Raw genomic sequence first — 15,114 nt, 5'->3', positions numbered from 1 at the left:
TAACTTGCACCCAAGGGAACCACAGTGCCAAAATTGTGGCGATGGACCAGGCAGGTCCCACAGGGACTACTCAGGGATGGGCAATCCTGTGCTCCCAGCCCAGCCCTGGGCTCAGCATCTCCCTGGGCACCAGCTGCAGGTGGGCAGAGGGTGGCAGTGGCTGCAGCCAGCCCTGGGGGGTGACACTGCTCCTCTAAGCCTGTGGTCTCCATCCCCATGGGCAGGGCTGCCACCCCTGTCCCCACAGCCCTGGGCTCTTTCCTCCTCCCAGGGACCCTGTGGGCCCCAGAGCTCCTTCAATCCCTCCCCCTGACCCCTCAGAGGTCACAGGGGGCTCCTGGGGGGCGTTTCACCCTCCCCACTCCTGCTGGTGTCACCTCGCTCCCTCCCAAGCCCAGCCTGACAATGCAGAGTGAGGAGTATCTGATGGCCGGGCTGTTCTCAGTGCTTGTTCCTCCTCCTGCTGGAGGAGAGTGGCTCCCCTGAGGCTGAGGCACGTTCTCACTCCTCAGGGAGGAAAATCCCCTTCTCCCAGGACACTGCACCAGCCACAGAGACCTCGGGCAGCCAGAGATCCACCTCACTGCTGGTCAGGCTTTCCTGTTCTTCAGCCCCTTGTATCACCCTCCCCTAAACTCCATCCCCATTTCCATCACCCTTCTCAGCCTGTGGATTTCTGCAGCGTGAGGGGCTCATCCCAATGACCCTCTGCTGTCTGACAGTCAGATCCCTGCTGCCCATCCCCTTCACCCCAGGGAGAGAGGGGCTTGCAGGAGGAACCTGATGCCATCGACAATTATGCATCAGGCCAAGAGTGGTGGAGCATTTCTGGAGGTTCTTCTTGCTCAGGAGAAGATGCTCAGTGCGTGGGCACCTGCCTGGCAGAGCTGCTCCTGGACACTGCTGGGGCTTGGTTAAACCACAGCAAGGGTTACAGCTCTCTTCCAATGGGCATCAACACACAGATCTCCCTGTGCTGCTCCAAAAGGTTTTGGTTGGGAGAAGGCAAAAAGAACCTCTGCAATTATGAATTATCAATTCAACCTGTCCTGCAGCAATTAGGAGAGATTGTTTAAGGTAGAAGGGAGGTCAGGCTTGGTCTGCCCTGGAGTTTTAGGAAAGGCATTTATGCCAGAGCCCAGCTGAGCTGAACATCCCCCAACATCTGCTCCAGCCCAACCCTTGGATGTACCCCTGAGATGGGGATTAACACAAACACAGGGGAAAGCTCAAACAGGGCCTTCATTTCCACCACAGCAGCTCCAAGGTGTGATAACACCTCTCTCACGAGGAAGCCTTTCTCCTCCTCCTCCCCTTCCCATCAGAAGTGATTTGATGCTCACCTGGGGACTGGTCCCATGGCCCCTGTTTGGGTGTCAACTGCTGTGAAGGGTTAACAGGATTATAAATCATCCTGCCTGCCTAAATCCCCTGGGCTGTGGGATTGCACTGGTTATAAACTTATTAACAAGGGCTGGTGGGGGCTGCAGGACCTGCTCTGCAGGCCTGGCCACCCCCTGTCCACCCCACAGATGGGAGAAATCCTGAGAACCACAGCACGAAATTCACCCAAGTGAATCCCTAAACACAGAGAGGGCCAGGCCCCGAGCCCTGCCCGGCCCCGGCGGCCCCCTCGGGGCTGTTTGAGCTCCTGCTGGCTCTGGCCGAGCTCCTGCACAGAAACCAGCACTGCAAAACTGGCTTAGAGCTTCCAGCTGCAGGAGAACCATTGGCATCACCACCGGGAGAGCCGGGCATGAGGGACGAGGGAAGAGGGAGGAGGGATGGAGAATGAGGGATGGGGGATGAGGGACAAGGGATGGGGAATGAGGGATGAGGGATGGGGAATGAGGGACAAGGGATGGGGGATGAAGGATGAGGGATGAGGAACGAGGGATGGGGAATGAGGAACGAGGGATGAGGAATGAGGGATGGAGAATGAGGGATGAGGAACGAGGGATGAGCCGCTGCTCCGGCCACGGCCGCCGCCGCCCCCGCGCTGATGCTGCCAGCCGGGTGAGGTTCTGCCGAGGGCTCGCGTTTATTTATCAAATTCCTATTTCAAACTCCAAAATTAATCTTTTAATCAGCGGCAGAGCGGGGTCATCCCTGTTGGAGGGCCGGGGAGGTGTTATCTCCCTGCCATCTGCTCGCCATCCTCGCCGCGTCCCGGCGGGGCCGGCGGACAGACGGACACCAGCCAGCACATCTGGCACCGCCACATGTGGGGGACGCTCCCCCCGACCACCCCTCTCCTCCCGAACCAAACACGGCCCAGTGGGCAAAGCTGAGGGACGGTTCGACCCAACATTTTAGCATTCCAAATTCCATGTGAGGTGGAAAATGGGGTTTGAGCATTTCTGCCTCGCAGGGCACCAGGGCTCAGCAGCCCCATGGAGCCAAGGATGGCCAGGGGCCCCAAATCCACCCCACGGCCCCACAGCATCAGCCCCCACCTGGTATCCCTGCCCCAGCACAGCCACGCCTGTCCTGCACCTCCTCCTTCCCACCGGCAGCCGATTCTGCCCTTTGCGCCCCCAAAAGCAGCAGAGCAGCCCCAGCACCGCCTCCCAAGGCCCGGCTCGGTGTCGGTGACCCCGGGCTGCTGCCCTGCCCATCCCGCGGGCACGCCGGGGGCGCAGCCCCGCGGCCCCCAGCCCTGGCTCCCCTGACCTACTTCAGCCGCAGGTGCATCGTGTCCGGCACGGCACGGACCGGCCCCGGCCGCCCCCAGCGTGCCCCGGCCGCGGTCCCGGCTGGGGGGAGCCCAGCTCCGGCCCGGTCCCGAGCAAGGCTCCGCCGAACCCACGGTGGTCCCGGAGAGCCCGGCGGGGCCCAGGCCGGCGCTGGCTCCGGCCCACTGACCCCCAGTTAATCGGCTAAAGCCGCACGCTCTGAACCCTGGCCCGGGCACGGCCGCGCTCTCCGTGCCCTACATAGCGCAGACATCCGCGGCCGCCGCCACCTCCCGTCCCCTCCGCGCCCCGCTCCGCTCCCGGCACCGGCACCGGGCCCTGCTGGAGCTCCTGCCGGAGGGGACAGCCCGCAGCAGAACTGCGGCTGCAGCAGCGCCACAGCTGCTCCCCGGGGCTGGGGGTGCTCCCCTGGTGCTGCCTGGAAAATCAATCCCCTTTGGCAGCCTGGCTGCTCCCGGCCTCACCTGAGCGGTCGGTGCAGCCGCGGGACCCCCACCGGACCCTGCCCCGCACGGACCGAAAATGAACGCGATCAAAGCAACCCCGAAAATGAACCCAATCAAAGCAACTCCGCCAAGAGCCGCGGGGTCACCGAGCCCAGCATCCTCCCCAAGGCCATCCCTGCAGAGCGGATCCAAGGCTCGGGCTCCCGTTCCCGGGATCCCGTTCCCGGGGTCGGGGCGCATCCCGCTCACCAGTAAATGAGGGAGAGCCCATCGAAGCGCTCCAGGGCCCGGCCAGGGGGCTGCAGCAGGTTCATCATGGGGGCAGCCGCGGCCGGCTCCCGCTGCCCGGGGCCATGGGCTCCGAGTGCCCCGGGCGGCTGCGGGGCCACGGCCACAGCTCCCGGGCACCGCCGCTCCTGGCACCGCCGCTCCCGGGCACCGCCGCTCCTTGGCACCGCCGCTCCGGGCACCGCCGCTCCCTGGCACCGCCGCTCCCTGGCACCGCTCCCCGCCGCAGCGGCTGCACCTAATCCCGGCCGGGCGGGCGAGCGAGCATGTGATCGCCCCTCTGCCGGCCCCCAGATAAACCCTGCCGGACAGAGCGACAGAGGGACAGAGCGACAGAGCGGGACAGAGGGACAGAGCGGCCGGGCCGGGACCCGCAGTGTGGCTGATTCCAACCAGCGGGGCTGGGCCACACCTGGGCTGGGAGGGAGCCACGGCCACCACGGGACCCCCACGGCAGCCAGCAAAGTGTCCCATCGCCCGTGTGCCACCGTCCCGCTGTCCCTGCCCACCCTGATCCCATAATCCGAGCGTTTATTTTGGCACAGGGAGCCCTTCAGGCCCCCCCCTCCTTCACCCTACACCTGCAGTGGCTGCTGCTGATGGCTGTAATCATTAATGGTGGTTATAATCATTAATGATGGTTGTGATCCATGGTTAACCTGGACCACAAACTATTTACAGATAATTGTAGGCATCTCTGACCTGCACTAAGCCTGGGCTGTGGCAGCACTCAGGGCTCCCCCCACCCCTGGCCACTGCATGATAATATTTTATATAAATAAGTATATTATTTTATATTTTATATATATAAGTATATTATCTAATATGGGGCACAAGTCTTGCATTTGGATATTTTCCCTTCCTGTTTAAAGTCTTCTGATCCTACCCCAGCAACCAAATTATCCTTTAGACTATTTAGGAAAGCCCTGGGAGTGAGCGCTGGTGGGCAGATGGAAACTGTTTGAAGTGGGGAATTATCCTGGAATGTGAATTATCCCAGAGCAGTGAAGCCACAGCCAGCCCAGTCATGTTTGTCCACATCCAGCTGTGGGTGGGATTGATGGACAGCAGGATGCACAGACAGCAGGATGGACGGACAGGCCCTGATTCAGGGCGATGGGAAAGTCCCGGATGAGCACCGAGCCACTGCATTTTGTGTATTTCATTTCTCCCTCTCCCCACCAGTTTTGATCCCAGGGCAGCAGCCGGGGGTGGCTGGGACCTGGGGATTAGGTGAGACCTGGGGATTATGAAATGCATCTGTCTGTGTCTGGGGTGGCCTGGGAATGGCACCAGCCTCCCCAGGGCCAGCTCCTGTGCTCATCAATCCCCCCCAGCTCCAGGTAGTGCTGGCACAGGAAATCATGGAATATCCTGAGTGGGATCATCCAGGGCAGCCACTGTCCCTGCACAGACACCCCAACAATCCCACATGGGCATCCCTGGCAGCGCTGTCCAAGCCCTCCTGGAGCTCTGGCAGCCCCGGGGCTGTGCCCATTCCCTGGGCAGCCTGGGCAGTGCCAGCACCCTCTGGGGGAAGAACCTTTCCTGATCTCCAACCTAAACCTGCCCTGGCACAGCTTTATGTCACTGCTTCAGGGTGGGACATGTGAGGACCAGCAGAGGAGAGCTCTGAGCAGCAGAGGGGGTGCCCTGTGTGCGCTGGCACTGCCCCTGTGATGGGTGCCCTGTGTGCACTGGCACTGCCCCTGTGATGGGTGCCCTGTGTGTGCTGGCACTGCCCCTGTGATGGGTGCCCTGTGTGTGCAGCCTCTGTTCCCCATCCCGCGGCTGCCAGGGCAGGGAGCTCAGGGTGCCCGTGTGACACCGATGGGGACATCCGGCTCCGTGGGGCAGCACAGCCGCCCCAGCCCTGTCACCCACGCCGTGACCAAGAGCAGGGAGGGCCCCGAGGCCGGGCCGGGCCCGGGGTGCTGCCCCAGGGCGCTGCCGCCGGGACAAGGCGGGGAATTGAGGCCCATCCCGCTCGCATCCTTTGCGAGTGACTGTGCAGGATGTGCCGCGCCAAAACCGCCTCCCCTGTCCCTCCCAGCCGGTGCCAGGTCCCCTGAGGAGGCACAGGGCAGCGCCACCAGCCTGTCACCACCCCACGCTGTGAGCAGCTCTGCTTTAGGGCTCAGCCCAGCACCCCCATCCATCGGGGCACCCCAGGGCGGGTTTGGGGGTGTTTGGGGGGCACGGCCTGCGCAGCCCAGCGGTGCCGGTGCCAGGTCCCCTGAGGAGGCACAGCCCTCCGCCCAGGGCAGCGCCACCAGCCTGTCACCCCCTCACGTTGTGAGCGGCTCTGCTTTGGGCTCAGCCCAGCACCCCCATCCATCGGGGCACCCCCATCCATCGGGGCGGGTTTGGGGCTGTTTGGGGGGCATGCCCTCCGCAGCCCAGCGGTGCCGGGGCTGTGCCAGGCGGGCCGGGCGGTGCCGGGTGTGGCTGCCGGGACTGGTTTGTGCTGCCGGGACAGGACGGGCCCTGGGTTTGCCGAAACCGCGGGGAGCGGGCGGGCTCGGGGCAGGGCGGCCTCTCCCATCTCGCCGCTCGGGATTGTCTGAGGCCGTGTCACCCGCTCGGGGCGGGACAGAGCCCGGCTGGACACAGCGGCGGGGCCGCCCCGTGCCCGCCCCGGTGCCACCGGGCCCGCAGTGCCGGGCCATCCTCTGCCCGCCCTCCCGCGGCTCCCCAGGGATGTGTCCCCTGTCCCCGCAGCCCTGGGGGTCACAGCATCCCCGGGGCCGTGAATCACCGGCCCTGCCCTGCCCTTCTCCCCGCGCTGGAGGAAGCGGGGCGTTCATTATCGCCCTCGCCCATCGCAGGCAGCTGCCCCTGGGTGCGCTCCACTGCATATTTATAGAGATGCAAACATTACACCCCGGAAATTCCCACTCTTTACATCACAGGCCAAAGGCTGCAGTGAAGCCCTGACCTTTTTTCTGCCTCTCGATGTGTTCTGAGGCGCTGTGGCAGAGTGGTCCCAGCCAGGATCAGGGCTCAGGGCTGCAGCACCGTGCCACCGAGGGGCACAGGGGACACAGAGGAGCTCTGGATGCCCCTGGAAATGTTCAGGGCCAGGTTGGATGGGTCTTGGAGCAACCTGGTCTAGTGGAAGGTGTCCCTGCCTTGGCACAGGGGGACTGGATGAGCTCTAAGTCCCTTCCAACCCAAATCACTGCACAATGATTCAATGATGATGATGATGATGATGATGACACCTGTGTGTCCCCACTGGGGGTCTGGGACCCCATCCCTTCATGAGACAGGAGAATAAGGACCCAGAGAAGCTGCTGCTGGATGCACATTCTGCCCTCACCATCCAGCCCAGCTGTGCACAGCTCAGTGCCACTCCAAACTCACGGCTGGGGACACAGGACAGGCGCCTGCCAGGGTGGCTGTGTCCCCCTCTCCCCTTTTCCCCCAGTTCGGTGCAGATGTCCCTGTGCCTCCCCAGTGCACCCAAAGCCACCCAGCACGGTGACAATGCAGCCCTCCCGCTCTGTACCTCTATGCCGGGAGGAGGAGGAGGAAGAGCCAAACTTAATTTATTCCGTGCTGCATTTCCATGCCAAATGAGTCAGAGCACCGGCCTCTCTCAGCCTTTGTTTTGCTTGGCTGCCTGCGCCCGCTTTCGCTTGGTGTTTGCTCAGTATTGAGTCCCTTGATGGCACTTGGGCTCAAAGCAGCAAGTGCAGCAGAAAAAGTGCAGCAGAAAAAGGGCAGCAGAAAAAGGGCAGCACTTCCCTGCTGCGACAGGAGCTCTCCCATCCTTCAGCATCGGCAGCCATGCACTTGTTTTATTCTATTTCTTCCTCACCCTTTGAGGAGCCCTGAGCCCGCTCCTTTGAGCCACCAGGTGCCACCAGAGCCACCCAAAGCCCTCGAGGCCGGCAGGGGCTGGGGCTGGGGCCGGAGCAGCCGTGCTGGACGCTGATTTCAGAGCAAACAGCCCCAAACGGAGCTGGGGGAGGTTTCGGCCGGCTCGGGAGCAGCCAGGAACGGGCACGGCCGCATTCCTGCGCACGTGGGAGCCGCCAGGAGGAAGCACGGAGGTGTTTCAGCGTTTCAGTGTTTCAGTGCCCCGCTTTCCTGCCCGGCGAGAGGAACTCCCTCCCCACCCCAATCGCTGCCGTGGGGGCCGGCAGCTCAGCTGGGCCCTCCTGGGGCTGCCACAAACTCCCCACCCAGAGAATAAATGAGATTTTGGCTCATCTACTGCTGTTTGTGTTCCATCGAGCTTTTGGAAGAGATTTCCAAGTTGTTTTGCCTCAACCCCCCCTCCCCTCCATCAGAAGTGAAATCTGGAAATTCCTCATTGAGGAACACTGCCGGGGCTGATCATCTCCATGCCTGCCTCCTCTGCTCTGATGGGTCCCCAGAACCCTGGGGACAGTGCCACGGTGCCTTTGGGGCCATGGGGAAGGGGATGGCACCACCCTAATGGTGGTGCTGGCATCACCCACCCAGCCCTGGTGCCATCCCAAATTACAATGGGCTGAGTGGGGTGGGATGGTGGGCACAGGGGGGTGGCCAAGGATGTGGCTCAGGTGTCAGCAGGGAGTGAGACCCTGAGCAGGGAATGAGACCCTCAGCAGGGATTGGGACCCTGAGCAGGGATAGAGACCCTGAGCAGGGAGTGAGACCCTGAGCAGGGATTGGGACCCTCAGCAGGGATTGGGACCCTCAGCAGGGAGTGAGACCCTCAGCAGGGAGTGAGACCCTGAGCAGGGATAGAGACCCTGAGCAGGGATAGAGACCCTGAGCAGGGAGTGAGACCCTGAGCAGGGAGTGAGACCCTCAGCAGGGATTGGGACCCTCAGCAGGGAGTGAGACCCTGAGCAGGGAGTGAGACCCCCAGGCTGGTGCCCATCCTGTGCCCTGGGCAGCAGGGTCGGCCTGGGCCGGGTGCTGGGGCTGGCACAGGGTGGAGCAGGGTGTGGGATGCCAGAGCAGGGCTTGCCAGCAAAATGTCATCTCATTGCATAAAACGTGCTCCCCTCCCGCTCCCCTCCCGCAGCAGCGGCAGCAGCTCAGGAGATTCTTCCCCAGGTTAAGTCAATATTGCCACATTGCTGCCTCTGTCGAGGGGCTTGGCTCCGTGGAAGGAGCTCCGTGGGTGTTTCAGGGCTGGGAAGGAGCCAAGGGAACTCATCTGGGTGGGTGCAGCACCCTGGGGCTGGGCATCCTCCCACCAGCCACACCTGGGGCAGCTCATGGGGCAGCTCGTGGGGCATGGCAGGGGCCAGGCTGGCAGGACAGCCCCACTTCCCCAGGCTCAGGTGGCTCCAAGGAGCCGGTGGCACCTGGGCTGGACACCTGGACACCTGGACACCTGGATGTCTGGATATGTAGACATCTGGACACCTGGACACCAGCAGCAGCAGAGGGGAAGGCACAGAGCACAGCAGGGAGCAGCTGCAGCAGCAAAGCCACCCAGAGGCTCATTTGCAAAACCAACCCTGGCAGAGCCCAGCCGAGGAGGGAACTCCAGCACGGGCTGTGCTGTGCTCTGGGCAGGCACCAGAGCTGGAGAAGAGCTGCCAGCACCCCCAAAGCACAGGCCCCCAGGTCCCCAAAAGCACCCTGTGCACAGAGGGTGTGCAGTGCCTCTGATCCCAAGCCAAGGCAAAGGCAGAGTGCCTGGGCAGTTTACATAAGACAGAGATTTCCACTACACCAGGGTTTCTCTCCGCCTGGTGTTTCACCCAGCAGCTGCAATTTTGCTGCTCTCAAGGGCATTTGCACACAAAAATGAGCCACGCCAGAGATGTGGGGAGATTAGGAGGATTAAGGCTGCAGAACTGGCACAGGAGGAGATGGAAAGCAAACCCCCTGGTAGGCAGAGGCAGTTCATCCCTAAACCTCTGCTCACCTTCCCACAGGGTCAAGAAGGGGGGCTCTGGGATGGCTCTGGGAGCTTTAAGAGGAGCAATCAGTCCTTTGAGCATCCAGAACATGTTGCTGCTAGAGATGGGGGGAGGATCCCAAAGCACAAAAAGCAGAAAGTGTTTCCAGAGCCGAGTAAGGATGTGCAGGATTTCAGACAGTGAAGCAAAAGCAGCCGGGCTGGGTTTCTCCCCTCAGCTCCTCTCTGTGGGGCTGCAGGGAGGGCAGGGATGCTCACAGCCTCCAAAAGAACCTCAGCACCGGCAAAACCCTCCTCCCAAAACCCAGGGGAACACCGTGTGCTCCTCAGCACGGGCAGGAGGCTGGCACTGAGGCCATGGCAGGCACTGAGGGTGCCAGGCTCCAGGCAGTGCCAGGGATGCCAGGGGATAACGGGCTCTGGGGATCACATGAACAGTTCCTGCCCGGGGGATCCTCATGATCTATTTAGAAATAAGAACAGAAGCTGGGCACCATGGAGAGCAATTCACACCCCAGTGATGGTTCAGATGGAGCTGGTGCCATGGCTGGCAGCAGGAACGGCCCAGAGACGGCCCCAGCCAGGCCAGGGTGAGGCCCAGCCCCAGCTCTGGCTCTCGGGGGCTGCTCCAGCCTCACACCAGCACACCCAGCACCGAGTGACAGCGCTGGGCTCAATGCCAGCAGGACCCTGCCGCCCCCAGCCCCAGCTGATCCACCTCCAGCACCACCCTGGGCCCCAGTGAGGGTTTTAAACCCATCCCCGCTGGCCAAGCAGCAAAGCAGCTTGGCTGGATGGGGCACACCAAGAGCTGCTGTGCGTGGGGTGACAGCCCAGCCCGGGGGGCTCGGGGCTCTGTGGGGCTCGGGCTGTGGGTTCCTCACAGCTCAGGGGATGGCAGAGCCAGGCAGCAGTGCCAGAGCCCGGGAACAGCTCTCACTTCCTCAACGAGCCAGGAGCACAAACCGCGGCAGAATGGGATGGAGGGGACTGCCACAAACACACACAGAGCAACACGGACAGACAGACGGACACACAGGGACGCGAAGCCGCACTTGCCTGCGCTGTGGCTGCCGGCCCCGCCGCCTCCCCGCTCCCCCGGCCGGGAGTGCCCGGGCCCGCAGCGCTCGGAGCTCTTTAAGGGCGCCCCGGATCCGGCACACGCAGGGATCGGGATCAATAGGTCACAGCGTGCACTGACTTGCCCCCAGAACAGAGGATTTGGGGCTGGTGGGGAAGCTACAATCAGGGCTTTAATCCCGCATGGGCACAAAATCCCGGGATAAAAAGGCCAGAGCTGGTCCTAATTGCTGACTGCTGTGGGCATGTGTGAGCAAAACCTCTTAGGCTGCGGGGGGCCTGGGGGAGGCAGCTCCGTGCCTTATGGAGACCTCGAGGTCGGAGCAGATCTGTCAGATCATCAAGTCCAACTCCCCCAGCACCGTCGTATTTGCCACTGACCCTGTCCCCAAGTGCCACATCCAGAGGGCTTTGAATCCCCCCAGGGATGGGGACCCCACCACAGCCCCGACAGCTGGGCCAGGGCCTGGCCACCCTTTCAGCGAAGATTTCCCAGCATCCAATCTGAACGTTCCTGGCACAATTTGAGGCTGTTTTCCCCTTGTCCTGTCCCTGTTCCCAGCTGTCCCCTCCTGTCAGGAGCTGTGCAGAGCCACAAGGTCCCCCCTGAGCCTCCTTTGCTCCTTCCCAGCTCCCTCAGCCCCTCCTGGTGCTCCAGCCCCTTCCCAGCTCTGTTCTGGACCCCCTCCATCCCCTCAGTGTGAAAAGACCAGCGCTGTCCCGGCAGTGCCGATGTCCCTGAAGGAGCAGGGACGCTCCCAGCACCGCTCATCCCCAAACACAGAAACCTCCCGGGAGGAGCCGCAGCCCCCCTTGACTGCCCCCTGTGCCCATCCCGGGCCCGTGCCTGCCCCTGCACATCTGAGGGGTCTCAACCCTGCCGGGACCCTCCCAGGGGCGCCCCCAAAGCCAGGGGAGGATGCTGCGGGCTGGGATGGGCACGGCGGGAGGAGCAGGAGGGGCAGGAGGAGGCAGGAGGAGCAGGAGGAGCCGCAGGAGGCAGAGGCGGTGCTGCCCCGTCCCGCCTCCCGGCGGGGCCCGGCCCGGTGGCGGCGCAGAGGCTGCGGGCGGCGGCGGGGACGGGCAGGAGGAGCGCGGCGGGCGCCGTGCGGGGACGCGATGCACTCGCTCTTCAGGAAACGCAACAAAGGCAAATACAGCCCCTCCGTGCAGAAGAAGAGGTGAGTGACCCGGGCCCGGGCAGCCCCGCTCCTCGCGGGACGGGCAGAGGGGATCGCGGGGATCCCGTCCCGCAGCATCCCGCCCGCTCGGCGGAGCTGAGCCCCCCGAGGAGAGAGAGCCCCCCGAGGAGTGGGAGCCCCCTCAGGTGTGGGAATCCCCCCGGTGTGGGAACCCCCGAGGTGTGGAACCCCCAAGTGTCGGCACCTCCCCAGGAGTGGTTGCCCCCGGAGGTGTGGGCAGCACCGAGGTGTGGGCACCACCGAGGTGTGGGCACTCTAAAGTGTGGGCAACCCCGAGGAGAGGAACCCTGAAGTGTTCCCACAGCCTCGAGGTGCGGGCACGCTCTGGGCGCTGGTGGAGCCCTGAGAGTCGAGTGCGAGCTGCGGTGTTTGCCCCCCCGTGCGGTGCCAGCTCCTCCCCGAGCTGGGTCCGTCTCCTGCCCCGGCTGTGGGCACAGGGATTGTCTCTCCCAGCTCCCCTCCCATGGCAGCAGCTCCGGCGAGCAGGTTCCTTCCCTTGCCAGGTGTGTGCTGCGTCAGATCTTAGGAGAAAATAGTCTGGTTGTTCTCCACCTTGGCCCCTGTTCCCTCCGGACCGAGGATTCGGTCCATCGTCGTTTCCTCGGCTCTCTCTGGCGGGGTGGGGACGCCTTTCGCTTGTACTGGTTGGCTAAAAGAAAAAGAAAAAAAAAAAAAAAAAAAAGAAAGAAAGAAAAGCAGGGTGTTGAATGCGCCCTGTGAAAGGTCACTGATAAAAGGGAAAAGGTGTAAAAATCCCTCCGCAGGAAGGCTCGGCCTCTCTGGGCTGGATGTTGGACAGTCCCCAGCCCCTGCCTGAGCCGGGATGTGTTTCCACAGAGGTGGATGTTGCGATTAATCAGAAACGTGCCCTGTGTTTCCCAGAGTAGCTACAGGGGCTCTGGAGCATGTGAAATGCTCCAGGATTCTGAGTGATTCAAGGATTCAAGATCCCAGCCCGTGTCCGTTCATCCCCTCCCATCCCTCTCCATCGGCACCAGTCCCGGCTGGTGGAGCCCGAGCAGCCGCCCCCTCCCAAAAATCTCCTTTGGGAAGGGAGCTGGGGAGCGCTTGGGGCTGAGGGGCCTCTGAGCACCCAGGAGGGGCCGGCCAGCCCAGCAGGCGCCGGCATTTCCCGAGCAGGGGATCCCCGGCTGCTCCCTGCCCCGGGAGCGGGGCTGTGCCCGTGGCAGGGGTTCCGTGCCCGCTGCTGCCCTGGCACCGGGTATTGCTGAGCTCCAGCCCCGGGAGGGCTCCCCCGGCCGGCTCGGCAGGGCCGCCCAGGCTCCCTGGGCACGCTGTGCTGCCCATCCTGGCACACGGGGCTGGCACCGAGCCCTGGAGGCTCCGCACCTCGCTGGCGGCCGCGACTCCCCCGGGTGAGGATGGTGCCAATGCTCATCCCTCTGAGCATTTCTGAGCGTCGGGGGATCAGCGGGCGGCTCGAAAGTGAGAAACCCCCCAGCAGGGATGGGATGGGATGGGATGGGATGGGATGGGATGGGATGGGATGGGATGGGATGGGATGGGATGGGATGGGATGGGATGGGATGGGATGGCATGGGATGGGATGGCATGGGATGGGATGGGATGGGATGGGATGGGATGGCAGCTCGGGACCCCGGGAGCAGGAGGAGACAGAGCTGCGGTGTCACAGCATTGCCAGGAGGCTGTGGAGCAGGAGAGGACAGACTGCACTGTGCCCCACCGCGGGGCTGTGCCCGGGTCCCCACTCTGTGCTCCAGCCCCGGGTACCCCGAGCCCTCTCCATCCGCCGGGGATGGATCAGCGCAGGAAGGAAGGAAGCTGCTTTCCTCCTCCTCCTCCTCCCTGCCTGCAGCCCAGCGGCCCTGGGCAGGTGCCAGAGCACCTCCGCAGGCTGCGGGCCAGGCTGGAACCTCTGTTTTTCTGGCTGGTGGTGGCTGAGGAAGCCGCGCAGGGCTGTGCCCGGGGCCAGCCTCCCTCCCTTCCTGCGCCCCGGCTGTCCGTGCACACCTCGGGGAGAGCTGTGCTTATTAGCCCCAATTTGTTAATTCCTGCCTCGGAGTTTACAAACATCTGTGAATCCAGGGAACACTCCCACCGTGTGGAAACAGCCCCACCATCAAGATGGGGAAGCCGGCGCCCGACCGGTTGAACAACTCGCTGCAGGAGGATTGCGAAGAAGCAGCGAGGAGCTGCTGCCCCGTCCCCTGCTCCAGGCACTGCCAGGCGGCTCCCGCCCCGCTCTGCTGCCAGGAAAACAGAGCAACACTCCCCAAATCAGCCTCCCGCCCCCGCCGGCAGCGGGGACCGCGATTTCGACACGGCGGGAGCGCGGCCGGATCGGCGGGGCTGCGCCCTGGGCAGGGCGCGGTGCCCGGCACGGAGCCTTCAAAGCACCGAGGGACGGGGCGAGAACCGGCACCGGTTTGGCGAGAGAGAGAGAGAGAGGGGGGCACCGAGCGTGTCCTGCCAGCCCCGGGAGCCTTGGTGGCTTCCTCAGCCTCGGGACAAAGCCCAGGATGGGAACATCTCCATGAACAGCACTGGCACCAGGAGCTGCACCCTCCCCATGAACAACTCTGGATGTGACAGCCACCCTGTCCCACCCCCAAAGTGGCCCTCAAGATCCAGCAGCACCAGGGTCCAGGTCTCTCCTCAGGAATATCTGCTGCAGCTCTGTGATCTGCCTGGCCTCCAGGCTCAGGAGCCATCCCCATCCAGCCCTGGGCATCTCCTGCCTTGGCTGGGGATCCTGGGGGATGATGGTGACATCTCTTCTGTCTTCTCATCTCTTTTGTCTCATGGACTTGCTTGCTTCACTCTGCTCTCATCCCTGAGCACGGGAAGGCCCTGGGAATTCAGCTGTGCCCGGTGTTGTTACATGGATGTGTGTCCCTGGCAGGGAAGGCAAAGCCTTGAACAGAGCCACAGTGTGGGGAAAATCACCAGCCTCCTTCCACACCACGTTCCTCAAACCCTCGCCATGCTTAGAACACAGGAGAGGTTGGCTCCTTCTTCTTCTTTGGTAGTCCAGGCTTGGCAGGTAGGAGGCAGTGAGGGAGGTGCTGGATGGAGCTTGGAGCACCCTGGGATAGTGAAAGCTGTCCCTGCCCATCTAATTTAAACCATTTGATCATTTTATGATAAAAACCAGCTCAGCCTTCCCAGCTGCTGAAACTCTCTCCTGCCAGCAGGAAGGTTGTTCATCCTCGGGGTGGGAGCACTCCCAGCCCTGGGGACCCTCAGCAGTGTCAGTGGCCAGGTGAGGGGGTGCAGGCACTGGGACAGCTCTGCCTGCAGGGCTGGCCCCATTTCCAGAGGCTGTTGGGAAGGGCTGGAGTCAGCAGGTGAGTCAGGAGCTGCTCAGGCTGAGGGAGGAGCCAGCTCCCTTTGCCCGCCCCGTTCCTGCCCTCATTTCCATGCAGATTACAGAAATATCACCATTGCTCGCAGGGAAGATAAATACCCCTGGAACTGGCTGGGCTGAGCACAGCAGCCCTGCTGTCCAGCCTCACCCTGCCGTGGGCAGCCTGACAGAGCCTGCTCTG

At 63.1% G+C, this 15,114-nt stretch overlaps 2 protein-coding genes across 2 annotated transcripts in view; one reads left to right on the top strand and one right to left on the bottom strand.

Moving 5' to 3' along the window:
* Nucleotides 1-3,223, bottom strand: part of LOC131090301 (syntaxin-binding protein 4-like) — a 50,760-nt gene extending 47,537 nt beyond the window's left edge. The window contains exon 1 of the mRNA XM_058035589.1: nucleotides 3,161-3,223. The gene's annotated coding sequence lies outside the window, so the exon portion shown is untranslated. The remainder of the gene's footprint in view (nucleotides 1-3,160) is intronic.
* Nucleotides 3,224-11,452: 8,229 nt separating this feature from the next.
* The window catches only part of PPL (periplakin), a 31,126-nt gene continuing 27,464 nt past the window's right edge, over nucleotides 11,453-15,114 (top strand). Inside the window, exon 1 of the mRNA XM_058035746.1 lies at nucleotides 11,453-11,563. Within this exon, the coding sequence (XP_057891729.1) occupies nucleotides 11,502-11,563 (62 nt within the window). The 5' untranslated portion in view covers nucleotides 11,453-11,501. The remainder of the gene's footprint in view (nucleotides 11,564-15,114) is intronic.

This window comes from Melospiza georgiana, chromosome 16 (assembly GCF_028018845.1).
Source record: "Melospiza georgiana isolate bMelGeo1 chromosome 16, bMelGeo1.pri, whole genome shotgun sequence".
Lineage (NCBI taxonomy): Eukaryota > Metazoa > Chordata > Aves > Passeriformes > Passerellidae > Melospiza > Melospiza georgiana.
The sequence above is the reverse complement of the archived record's forward strand: the minus strand, read 5'-3'. Positions and strand labels throughout refer to the sequence as shown.